Below are 12,252 nucleotides of genomic sequence, written 5' to 3'. Positions count from 1 at the left end.
TATTTGATTCCTGTGACCTTGAATAAAGTTCAATGTCATTCACTTTCATTTGAACAACTTGGTATTCCTGTTGTCCTGCATACTACAGGCCAAATATCAGGTCTCTATAGGCCTCTTACAGTTATTGAAAAAAAGTTGTTTTAAAATGAAGCCTATTTGACCTCTGTGACGTTGAATGAAGGTCAATATCATTCATTTGAATAAATTCGGTAGCCCTTCATCGCAGCATGCTACACATGACACCAAATATCAGTATCATGGGTCAATCGGTTATTGAGAATTTATTTGAATGAAAATATTATGCACGGCACAGAGAAGACAAGACATGATGCACAATGACAGATGATGACTAATAAAAGGCATTTTGCAGATAGTTGTGCCAAGTTTGTAGCAAAAATCTGCTGTAAATATTTGCTGCAAATCGGTGGCAAATATTCAGAATGTTTATGCAAATAAGTTTTCTCACAAATATTTCAAGCAAAGTTGAGGCCACATTGCAGCAGCTTTGTCACAAACAGTTGCTATGCAATGGTTTCAACATGTTCATTACAATTATGAATTCTGCTGTTCTTGTCATTTGAGTGTGATTATCAACACATACAAGTGCATATTTGTGTAAATAAAGAAGTTTGGATTATATTGTGTTGGTTGCTTTTGAAGATGTATACATCTGTATATCCTTAATATTTGTCAGAAACATGAAGGAAAATAACAGTCCAGCTATTTCAATATCCCAACTTAGCACATTAAAGAATTTTCTGCCTTTACAGGTAGGTATTAGTCATATTTTTACGAGTAAAAAACATAAATTTCTTCTACAAAATAATGACCTTTCATTGTCGCATACATGTACATTTGATACCTTCCTGTAAGGGGAGATAACTGTAATATGCAAACACAGAATAGTTGGAATGTACAATTTTCGCATACAGCGAAAAATAAATCTCCCATAATTTGGAAGTCATGAAATGACTTATGATATGCATTTGTTTCCCTAATTATATATATATGTATAGCACAAAGTGACAGCACATTCAAAACCTACGTACAAGACCAAAATTAACCATTCTCAGTCTCTATACAATGTAGTCTTTGTCTGGCCAACTACTGGAAACAAGGGGAAGGAAATCTGATATAAGTCAGATTAAATAATATAACATACTGCTTCAAACAGAAAATGAACTATTTGTAATTTTTTAAACAATATTTAATACCAAATATAGTTTTCCTGAGAGCCACATTCAACTGGCACAAAAACAAGTTATTACAATACCGATATACATGTAAACAGTTCTTTGACAACAAACGTTTACTCAAAATAAAGCAAAAAGACTGGTATATATTATAAAATATTGTATATCAAAAAACATTGAAAAATACTTTGGTCCACAAGAAGTTAAATAGAATGGCAAACTTAAAGAATGTTGTCTATGGAGTATGTATTATTATTCTTGTATTTGAGTATATATATAGTTTTGTGAAAGAATATCCAAATTGTTGATTATAAATAAGTATTCCTAGTTTAAACTGATCATTTGCTTTGTTATGACAATTCAAAAATGAATCTGCACAAACAACATCTACACTTCTGAGCATGGATATGAAAATTCTTAAATAGATTTTAATTTTGGCATCAACATTTTTTCAAAATGATTATCTAATGATTGCTGTTTCTTCCTCTAAGCTATTCATAGACTCAATAGTTTGATAACATAATTTTTTTTTTTATAAAACCTGAAATTTGAAATATTTTTAGAGTTGATATAATACATGATTTTTCAATACATCGAACATGATGACAAAAGGGCTCTCATTGGTCAATAATTTTGTAAGGACAATGTTGATTGGTTGTTCTTAGTCTTGTAGTGTTTCCTTGTCAAACTGATACTCTCCAAGCCCTGGTCCAACCCTCTTTAACTGTGCTATATAATCAGACAGCTGTTTGATAGCCTCCACTTGTTCTGTCAGGAATGTTTCCTCGACAAAGTCTGATAACTGTAAAACAAACAATAAAATCAGAAAATTGTAAACAACAATTTAAGAAAATCCTATGAATATACAATATAAACTTAAATATTAATAGTCCAACCCCTACGAATTAGACACACCTGTAAATCTAACGAGCAATACCAATTAGACACACCTGTAAATTTAAGGAGGATACCAATCTATAGACACACCTGTAAATCTAAGGAGGATACCAATTAGACACACCTGTAAATTTAAGGAGGATACCAATCTATAGACATACCTGTAAATCTAAGGAGGATACCAATTAGACACACCTGTAAATCTAAGGAGGATACCAATCTATAGACATACCTGTAAATCTAAGGAGGATACCAATTAGACACACCTATAAATCGAAGGAGGATACCAATTAGACATACCTGTAAATCTAAGGAGGATACCAATTAGACATACCTGTAAATCTAAGGAGGATACCAATTAGACACACCTATAAATCGAAGGAGGATACCAATTAGACACACCTGTAAATCTAAGGAGGATACCAATTAGACACACCTGTAAATCGAAGGAGGATACCAATCTATAGACATACCTGTAAATCTAAGGAGGATACCAATTAGACACACCTGTAAATCTAAGGAGGATACCAATTAGACACACCTGTAAATCTAAGGAGGATACCAATTAGACACACCTATAAATCGAAGGAGGATACCAATTAGACATACCTGTAAATCTAAGGAGGATACCAATCTATAGACATACCTGTAAATCTACGGAGGATACCAATCTATAGACATACCTGTAAATCTAAGGAGGATACCAATTAGACACACCTGTAAATCGAAGGAGGATACCAATCTATAGACATACCTGTAAATCTAACGAGCAATACCAATTAGACACACCTATAAATCGAAGGAGGATACCAATTAGACATACCTGTAAATCTAAGGAGGATACCAATCTATAGACATACCTGTAAATCTAAGGAGGATACCAATTAGACACACCTGTAAATCTAAGGAGGATACCAATTAGACACACCTGTAAATCTAAGGAGGATACCAATTAGACACACCTATAAATCGAAGGAGGATACCAATTAGACACACCTGTAAATCTAAGGAGGATACCAATCTATAGACATACCTGTAAATCTAAGGAGGATACCAATTAGACACACCTGTAAATCTAAGGAGGATACCAATTAGACATACCTGTAAATCTAAGGAGGATACCAATCTATAGACACACCTGTAATTCTAAGGAGGTTACCAATTAGACATACCTATACATCGAAGGAGGATACCAATCTATAGACACACCTGTAAATCTAAGGAGGATACCAATTAGACACACCTGTAAATCGAAGGAGGATACCAATCTATAGACATACCTGTAAATCTAACGAGCAATACCAATTAGACACACCTATAAATCGAAGGAGGATACCAATTAGACATACCTGTAAATCTAAGGAGGATACCAATTAGACATACCTGTAAATCTAAGGAGGATACCAATCTATAGACATACCTGTAAATCTAAGGAGGAATACCAATTAGACATACCTGTAAATCTAAGGAGGATACCAATTAGACACACCTGTAAATCTAACAAGAAATACCAATTAGACATACCTGTGGATCTCCGTGGGAGTTGGCCAGTCCATGAAGATCGAGAAGTGACTGGTTCACATTTTTCTCCAGTGAGAGTGCTGTCTGCATAGCTTCCAATCCACTTCCCCATTCATCTCTGTCAGGTTTCTGTAAAAAAAATATTCAACAATTAATTAAAGGAGTATGTGACTTACTACATGTAAATCATTATTATATCCTTTTACCATAATAAACACAGAGTCTGTCTTATTTTCAATTTCTTTCTTTTAAACTTTTCTTCAATTCTTAAATATTACTGTGAATGAATAATAACATTTAATACATTAATTTGTTTGCTAAAATGACAAAAGCTACATCTTGACTGATAGAATTAAAGATATCATTATTTTTACATCTGAATAGAATAGTAGCTAAGTATATACTGTATTGTAGTGTTAACAATTAATGTACAATGTACATAAAGCATGTTTTAATGCTAACCTATAGCTAGTAGCTTTAAAACGTAACTACATAACCGGATTTTCACTTTGTAAACCTGCTACTACTGATGCAAGAACCATTTAGAAATAATATTAATATTACAGCGATGTTCTGAAGAACAATTCGGCCTCCTCTCTTGTTCTGGTACTTCATCAATTTCTCTGCATGTTCACGTTCTTCATCAGAGGACTTTTTAAAAAACTTGCTGAATCCTGGAAGAGCTACATCATCCCGATCAAAGAAAAAGGCCTGGAAAGAAGATGAAAGATTGCTTCATTAGAAAATTTGTGATTTCACATTTGTATTATTAATTGCTAAATTTGACAGCTAACATTTGTAGGTGAAAATTCTGACAACACTATGAATATGCAAATATTTACAGTTTAGTATATATGTATGCAACACCTACACGTGCATTCATTTTGTAAATCAACGTAAAATAATTTTCGTAAATCATCACTATAAGCCCATTCATACGGTAATTACTGACGTCATAATGGCCACTTAAGCCCCGTCCACTGGTCGACTAACTTTGGTGGTTTTTCTTTGTATTACTGTACGTATACAGTTTCAATTTTTAATTAACGATTTCTTCCTAATTTTCCGACCAATCCTTAAATGTCTGTGCGTCCTTTTATTTCTAAATTATGTCTTAGACAACATGAAATATAAAATAAAAGAAACAAGTAGAGCTTCGCTTAAAGCATCTGGCTGCGCCCTTTAAGGCCTTGCCTTCAGTCATATTACCACAAAAACCTGAACGACATCGGGCATTACACTTTATCTCCCCTCGGTAGCTCCGGTTGATTACCACAACTGATTCTGATCAGGAGTTACCTCCCTTCGTTCACAGTTTGAGTTTCATATTATTTATTCATAATAATTTCATTATAATGGGAAAATTTTAAATCATCTACGAGAAATAAGTGAAGTAGGTTTTTAATGTGTAACTTAAATAAAGGCCTGGAAGTTGGCAAACTACAATATCAGTATCAATCATGAACATACCATGGATTGGTAAATGTAGCTTGCGTACAACTCCAAATTGATCTGCTTATTGATGCTAGCTTCACATTCTGAGTGGAAATTTTGCCTTGGCTGAGTCTGTGCCATTTTGAGAACGAAATTTCGCTTCCTGTTGGTTTCTAAAGATAAAGAAATATTGGTCAATTTTGTCTGTACGTACACTGACGCAGCAAGACAAAAGTCAACAACAAAAAGAAAGGGAGAGGAAGTAGATCGCGTTACCTAATTCCGGATCCGGATATATATACGACACGAAATTCCGGTTAAGGATGTACTCCTCTGAGAAGTCAAAATTTTCTTGTATTGCTCATATAGATTTTTGGAAATAGGAATTCATATCATAAAAGAAAATGGAAGAAAAAAGCATATGTCCGTGTGCTCGTTTTTGAGCTATTGTCACTCAAAGATAGTCTACCTATAGTTGACAAAATATTGGATTTTATGGGAATTTTGTCGTTTTGACCATATACATGTACACAAGAGATTAAAACCATAATGTCCTAATGAGGTGTTTGATATGTATGGATGTTTGTAGAAATTTATTTTCTAGTAGTCTTCTTTAAAAATATACCAGTTTTGATTAATAAGACTAATATTTTTCCTCAGAATAACAATATACAAATGTATGTTACCCCTACGTGCAAAATGCACCATTTTCAGCCAGTTTTGCCAAATCTAACCCTTTATAGAAAAAGTTCTGGTATTAAACTTTTGTTAATATTTTGCATATCAACAGGGAAAGGGTTGTTCTTTCTAAATCAGGCAGAAAAATGGGGGGTCTGTGTGCTTACTTTTTTGCCCCATTTGAATATTTGTTATTTTTCAGTATTTTAGAGTAAAAAATATAAGTGCTCAAATTACCATAAAATGTTAAAATAAAGTGACAAAAGTGTATAATTTCACACATTAATGCTCAATATTTTGATTACCACGAACCCAGTAAAGAGTTACAGCAAATATTAGCTCGATAAAGCTAAAAATATACCGGCGCATTTCAGAAAAAAAATGGTAAAATTGTGGCTCTATTCAAAGCGAAAAAAGACACAATTTCAAAATGGCCGCCAAAATTGGAAATGTAATTTTTTGACAAAATATGCAACTGGCAACTTGCTAGAGACATTGATAGATTTTATTTGAAAATCTCATAACTTCTCTGATCTAGGTCGAAACGAGACTTCAACGGGACTAAAAAAACCTCAGAAGAATACAACCTAATTAAACGGCCAGATTTCTTTTAAATAGATCTAATGGTGTTTTGATTAAACAAGAAGATATTTTGAAAGAAGTACGTAATTTTTACTGAAAACTTAATGATTTACCCTGCATTCACCAATAGATTTTAATTTAACAAACTTTCTCTGTGATGAGATTCCACAACTGTCCCTACCGAGTCAAATAATTTAGAAGGGGAAATAACTTTTAAAGAGGCGAGTAAAACATTAAAGAATATGAAGAATAAAAAAAAAGTCCAGGATCTGATGGTTTCACTAGGCCTACTGAAATTTTTAAATGTTTCTGGAAGCAAATAGGTCATTTTGTTGTTAGATCTATTAATTATGGTTATCGAAATGATGAATTATCTGTATAACTCAAAGACAAGGGATTATTATTTACTTGTATTCCAAATGCTGGCAAACCGAAACATTTTATGTAAAGATGGAGGCCTATATCATTGTTAATATTGAATACAAAATTGCATCAGGAAGTATAGCATATAGGATAAGAACTGCTGTGCATGTTTTACTTTTAGGTATGATATAATGCAATACAATGTATGCAGAGGAAAAGGATATCTCTGGGATATTATTGATGATCGATTTTGAAAAAGCGTTCGACTCCGTATCATGAGATTTTATCAATGAATTAAGTTTTGAATGACTTCGGTTTTGGTAGAAGTATTTTATCTTGGGTGAAAATTTTGAATAGAAATGCTTATATCGTAAGTAATTTGGATAGGTCATAAAAAGTTAAGTCAGGATTCTGTTCTACCACACCTGGACTTACAGTGGGGAAGAAGCAGATTCAAACATTGAAGAAGTTACTTTAGCGTAAATCTTCATGAAATTCTAAAGCTGAATTTTGACAAGAAATTAATTAAGCTGAAATATCTGATAAAAACTTGGAGTAGAAGGTCTTTGACTCCTATTGGTACGATTCATATTATTAAATCATTACTAGTATCACAGTTTAATCATCTTTTTATAGCTCTATCCAATAAAAAAAAAATTATTAAGAAGTTGAATACAACTTTATTTCAATACATTGTATTTATGGAATCACGGATGTGACAAAATTAAGATACATATTGAAAAAAAAAAAATTTAAAATCAAAACTAAAGCTAAACTGGATAAAAAGGTTATTTCAAACTACAGAAAACTTGCAAGTCATTTTAAAAACTTATATTAACATTGACTTACTGGCAAATTGTTGTAGCCTAGTGAATATATACTTTTATGTATGAGTGGTTTCACGCCTGCAATTAGAAAGATATTTACAGGTGTTCATTTAGGCATAGATTACATTGCTACTCAATTTTTACCATTGAATTTAATTCCTGTTTCTTTTCAGAGCATACAAAAGTGAAAGGCTTCAAGATTTGTTTTACAACAGATTGATAAAATTAACTTATCACCAGCTGGGAAATAGAAATGGAACAGGATATTTGATGATTTAGATGATATGGATTGGGTTATAGATGCGAAAATGGAAATGCACATACGATTGATTTCCGCGAGATAAACTCTTACATACGCTTTGCGTCCCTGCTTTTATGAAATTTACTTTTTGATTTATGATTTTGGTTTGATTGGTCCGAAATTGGGGGCTTTGAAAAACAGACCCGTGAAAAATGTCCGAATTTGCCACATTTGAAAAATTGGGCTGACTTTGCCTAACATGTGGTACGGTATTAATGTGCTCTTGAAAACAATGGAATACCCACTTACCACATCTAAAACACTGATTCCAAGGCGACGATTTTGGCCTGATATATGACATCAGAGGTCCCGTTCCGTTTGGCAGTCGTAGTTGGGTAAACTTGCATTGTCTATCTTCGGTTGGCCGGTAGGTCTGGTAGAAACATTGATACGATGTGTTGTTTCGGTATGTGGTATCCATTGTTGAAATGCGAAGCAAATTTGTGGCAACAGTCATGATGTTCCAAGGTTGGGTCTCGCTTAGGTTCCCGGGGATCTTGTACGTAACTTGCATTGGCTTACCTGTGGCAAGTTACTCCGAATTCTCTCGCCAATTTTAATAAACAAAATGTGTGTTATTTTCAGGTTCGGTTTGGACCGTTGGTAATGAGTTTATTAGCAGGACACAATATGTTACAATATATATACTTTAAAGATGCTCCACCGCTGACAAATGGTATAATTTCTCTATCAAAAACAGGAGCAGAAGATTGTGATTTACATGTATTCACGTTAAAATATTTGTGACTACCCGGATTTAGAACGGTTCGCTATAATAAGATTTGCCCCCAATATCCGGTAAGACATCCTTATGCGGTGAATTCCTTACCTGTGCACTTTCGTCTGCTTGAGCTAATATAAGGAGGCTTTAGTTCAATAGATGTATTGTACAGATTCTCTAACGCCAAACAACAACATGTGTATACCTTCGTCCCAATCTCTTTTGTTTTCAAAACAATAAGATCTCATCATATTCTTCAATGTCTGATGAAAACGTTCTAAAGCACCCTGAGACTCTGGATGATAAGCACTAGACTTATACTGCTTGATCTGGAGCTGGTACATGACTTGTTGAAAAATACCAGACATGAAATTCGAACCTTGGTCCGATTGGACAGCTTTTGGAAGACCAACCAATGTAAAGAATTTAACCAAAGCCTTGACTATGTTAGGGGCTTTAATATTCCTGAGTGGAATGGCTTCAGGAAAGCGTGTGGAAGCACACATAATAGTTAAAAGATACTCATTCCCAGACTTAGTTTTGGGTAGAGGACCTACACAGTCTATAATGACTCTACTAAATGGTTCCTCAAATGCTGGAATGGGGTGCAAAGGTGCCACAGGGATTTTCTGATTAGGTTTCCCTACCACCTGACAAGTATGACAATACCTACAAAAATCAGCCACATCCCGTTTCAACTTGGGCCAAAAGAAGTGATCTAAGATCCTGTTATAAGTCTTGGTCACACCTAGATGCCCTGCCATAGGTACATCATGAGACAAACTCAGAATATCTTGCCTATACCTCGGTGGGACAACTATTTGATTGACAACCTTCCAGTCTTCCTCGGGAGACACATCAGGGGGGCGCCACTTGCGCATCAACACACCTGACCTACGGAAGTAACAAACCGGGACTTTCTCCGCCTCTTCCTCACTCAAAGCCCGATTACACAGTAAGGAGATTTCAGGATCTTTTTCCTGTTCTACTATAAGCTCCTCTCTAGACAAAGATGATTTGCTCATCATGTCAGACAAAGAAGTACCCTTGTTAGGAACAACTCCATCACTATCAAAGTCTACAGGATTGCTCAAAAGATCACACTTGCCCCCGATATCCTCTATATCATGAGCCAAGAAAGTGTCACCTAACCCTGGACTATAATGATCCTCAACTACTGCAACATCAGAAACCTTCTTACTCATTGAACGAGTTACAGCACAAGAAGGGAAAATACCAGGAAATTCCTGTTGAATAGTCTCAGCATCATCTGTTTTATCAGGGATACTGGACACTAAGGGATCTACCCTAACTTTCTCTCCAGCCAAGTCATTGCCTAAAATGAGCGACACGCCCTCTATGGGAAGTTCCGGTCTAACACCAATGGTGACAGGCCCAGTTACTAAGTCTGACTTTAAATAAACACAATGGAGAGGCACATTTAACAAAACCTAACTCTACACCTTGAAGCAAAACACTACTACCACATGAGGTCTCCTCAGACAAAGGCACTACGCCATCTAATATCAAAGAATGAGAAGCCCCAGTATCTCGCAAAATCTTCACAGGTTTCAAGTTGGTAATATCACTAGTAAGTGAAACAAAACCTTCAGAAATGAAGGGAGAGTACTTCTCCAAGACACTATCAGACTCTGAGCTCTTAATCTCAACAGACACTTTAGAATCTTCCACAATATCACTAAGTTTCTGACTAGGCTTTGACATAGCTAACACAGAAGGAACTGACTGTTTACGCCTTTGCTCCTTACGCTGGAGAGAATAACATTCAGACATAGTATGCCCTACTTTCTTGCAGTAATTACAAACAGGACCAGAAGGAGACCCCACACCTGCCCTGTGATCTGTTTTAGAATCAGACTTAGTCTTATCACCTAATTTAGGTTTGTCGTTAGAAGGGCCACTAAAGGTTGGGTTCCTAGGCTGACCAAATTTACTAGTACCTGTGGTACTGTTTTTGTCTTGAGAACTGTTTTTAACAAATGAGCCTTTGTGGGTGAGAGCGTAATCATCAGCCATTGTAGCTGCTTCACTGAGTGTTTCAACTTTTCTCTCATCTAAATGAGTTTTTATGTTTATGTGGACACAACGTTTAAACTCCTCTATCAACAATAATTGCCTCAATTTACCGAAATCCTCATCAATTTCTTTAGAATCACACCACCTATTAAATAATTGTTCCTTTTCTCTGGCAAATTCTACATGAGTTTGTTCATCTCTCTTTCTCGAGTTTCGAAATATCTGGCGGTAAGCCTCAGGAACTAACTCATAAGCTTTCAAAATAGCTTTCTTGACTACTTGGTAATTTGAAATCTCATCTACAGATAAAGAAGAATAAATGTCTCTAGCTTTACCAATCAAGACACTTTGAAGAAGCATTGTAAGCTTATCTTCAGGCCATTTCATACCGTCAGCTATTTTCTCAAAATGTAGAAAATACTTGTCAACTTCTTTCTCTTGAAAAGGAGGAACTAACCTAATATTTCTACTGACATCAAAACCTCTGTTTCCTTGTAAACCCCTAAAAGTTAGATTACTTGAACTGTCTTGAGAAGCTAGCTCTAATTCTTTCATTCTAAGTTCTGTTTCAGCTTGAATTTTCTGCTTCTCTAGCTCTAACATCTGATCTCTCTCAATCTCTTTTTCTTTTAATTCTCTTTCAATTTCTTTTTCTCTTAACTCTTTTTCTATTTCCATTTGTCTTAGTTTCATTTCATGTTCAAGTTCCATTTGTCTAATTTGAATTTCTGAGCTGACTGTTTCCTCTATACTATCTAATGCACTAGAGTCAAATTTGTCATTGTCAACAAAATATCTTATAATTACATTCCTAATTTCAGCTTTCCTCAAATTAGTTTTGATAGCTATGCCTAAATGTTTACCCAATAACAGTAAATCCTTCTTACTAACTTGCAAAAGAACTTCCAGGGATGGCGCTTTAACAAACTGTTCTACCTGCATAGTAGTCATATTTATCTAGCTGTTGGTTTCAAATGTAAACTCAAAGTTTGTACACAAATTTTGAAAATTTCTTAATTAATTTTTCAAAGTTAGATTTCACAAATTAAATATCGATCCCGGACGAGCCCCCAATTCTGTTACATTAACGAATAACAGAAAGGAGAAACCAGCAGCTAAATTCAAAACACAGTTTAATTATATGTACAATATTATACAGAGATGGTTTACAATGTCTAAAGTAATTGGTGGTGGTACAAGAGTAGTACGATGATTTAAAGTGTTACTTATCTGTATGCGAATGTCCTGGTATAATCCTTGATCCTTCCAGGTTTCAAATTAACAATAATCACAAATCCACAAGGAAATTGAATGTCCACAGATGATTTGTAAAGTTCCAGGCAATATGAATAAATCCACACAAAGTGTTGTAATAATCCACAGATAAAGTCACAATAGCTCTCCCAATAGAATCTTATATGGCGCTGTACAATTCTTGGTATGTCTTATTACAGGTCTCATTACAGTTCTGATTAGCCTTGGACAGCTGGAGTATATATAGCTAAACCGTAATTCAAGAATATTGGAGAACCTTCTACTTCTAGAAATATCTAACTAAAAACAGTAAACAAGTAAACACACATAACTTTCTGGAAATAGATCATTCTAGATCTCTACTTAAAATCAACATGTTTACAAACATATTTGTTTATACATGATTAAATTCTAGAAAGTTCTATAACCTAAATCAATGATATG

The 12,252-nt window shown here is 34.5% G+C and overlaps 1 protein-coding gene across 1 annotated transcript; it reads right to left on the bottom strand.

The window, feature by feature from the left end:
* Window positions 1-1,185: 1,185 nt before the first annotated feature.
* Window positions 1,186-5,340, bottom strand: LOC138329728 (soma ferritin-like). The gene is made up of 4 exons (XM_069277014.1): window positions 5,082-5,340; window positions 4,176-4,322; window positions 3,615-3,740; window positions 1,186-1,995 (listed from the first exon to the last, which is right to left on the bottom strand). The coding sequence occupies exons 1-4, from the start codon at window positions 5,184-5,186 to the stop codon at window positions 1,855-1,857; spliced, it is 519 nt and encodes a 172-aa protein (XP_069133115.1). The 5' UTR covers window positions 5,187-5,340; the 3' UTR covers window positions 1,186-1,854.
* Between the last annotated feature and the right edge of the window lie 6,912 nt (window positions 5,341-12,252).

The sequence above is a fragment of the Argopecten irradians genome, chromosome 8, assembly GCF_041381155.1.
Source record: "Argopecten irradians isolate NY chromosome 8, Ai_NY, whole genome shotgun sequence".
Lineage (NCBI taxonomy): Eukaryota > Metazoa > Mollusca > Bivalvia > Pectinida > Pectinidae > Argopecten > Argopecten irradians.
Note: the sequence above shows the minus strand (reverse complement) of the source record. Positions and strands in the feature narration are given on the sequence as shown.

Coding starts and splice junctions, on each gene's coding strand:
- LOC138329728 (XM_069277014.1), bottom strand. CDS start 5,186: ATGGCACAGACTCAGCCAAGGCAAAATTTCCACTCAGAATGTGAAGCT. Junction 4,323..5,081: donor GCTACATTTACCAATCCATG/GTATGTTCATGA, acceptor TCTTCTTTCCAG/GCCTTTTTCTTTGATCGGGA. Junction 3,741..4,175: donor TTGTTCTTCAGAACATCGCT/GTAATATTAATA, acceptor TTTTTTTTACAG/AAACCTGACAGAGATGAATG.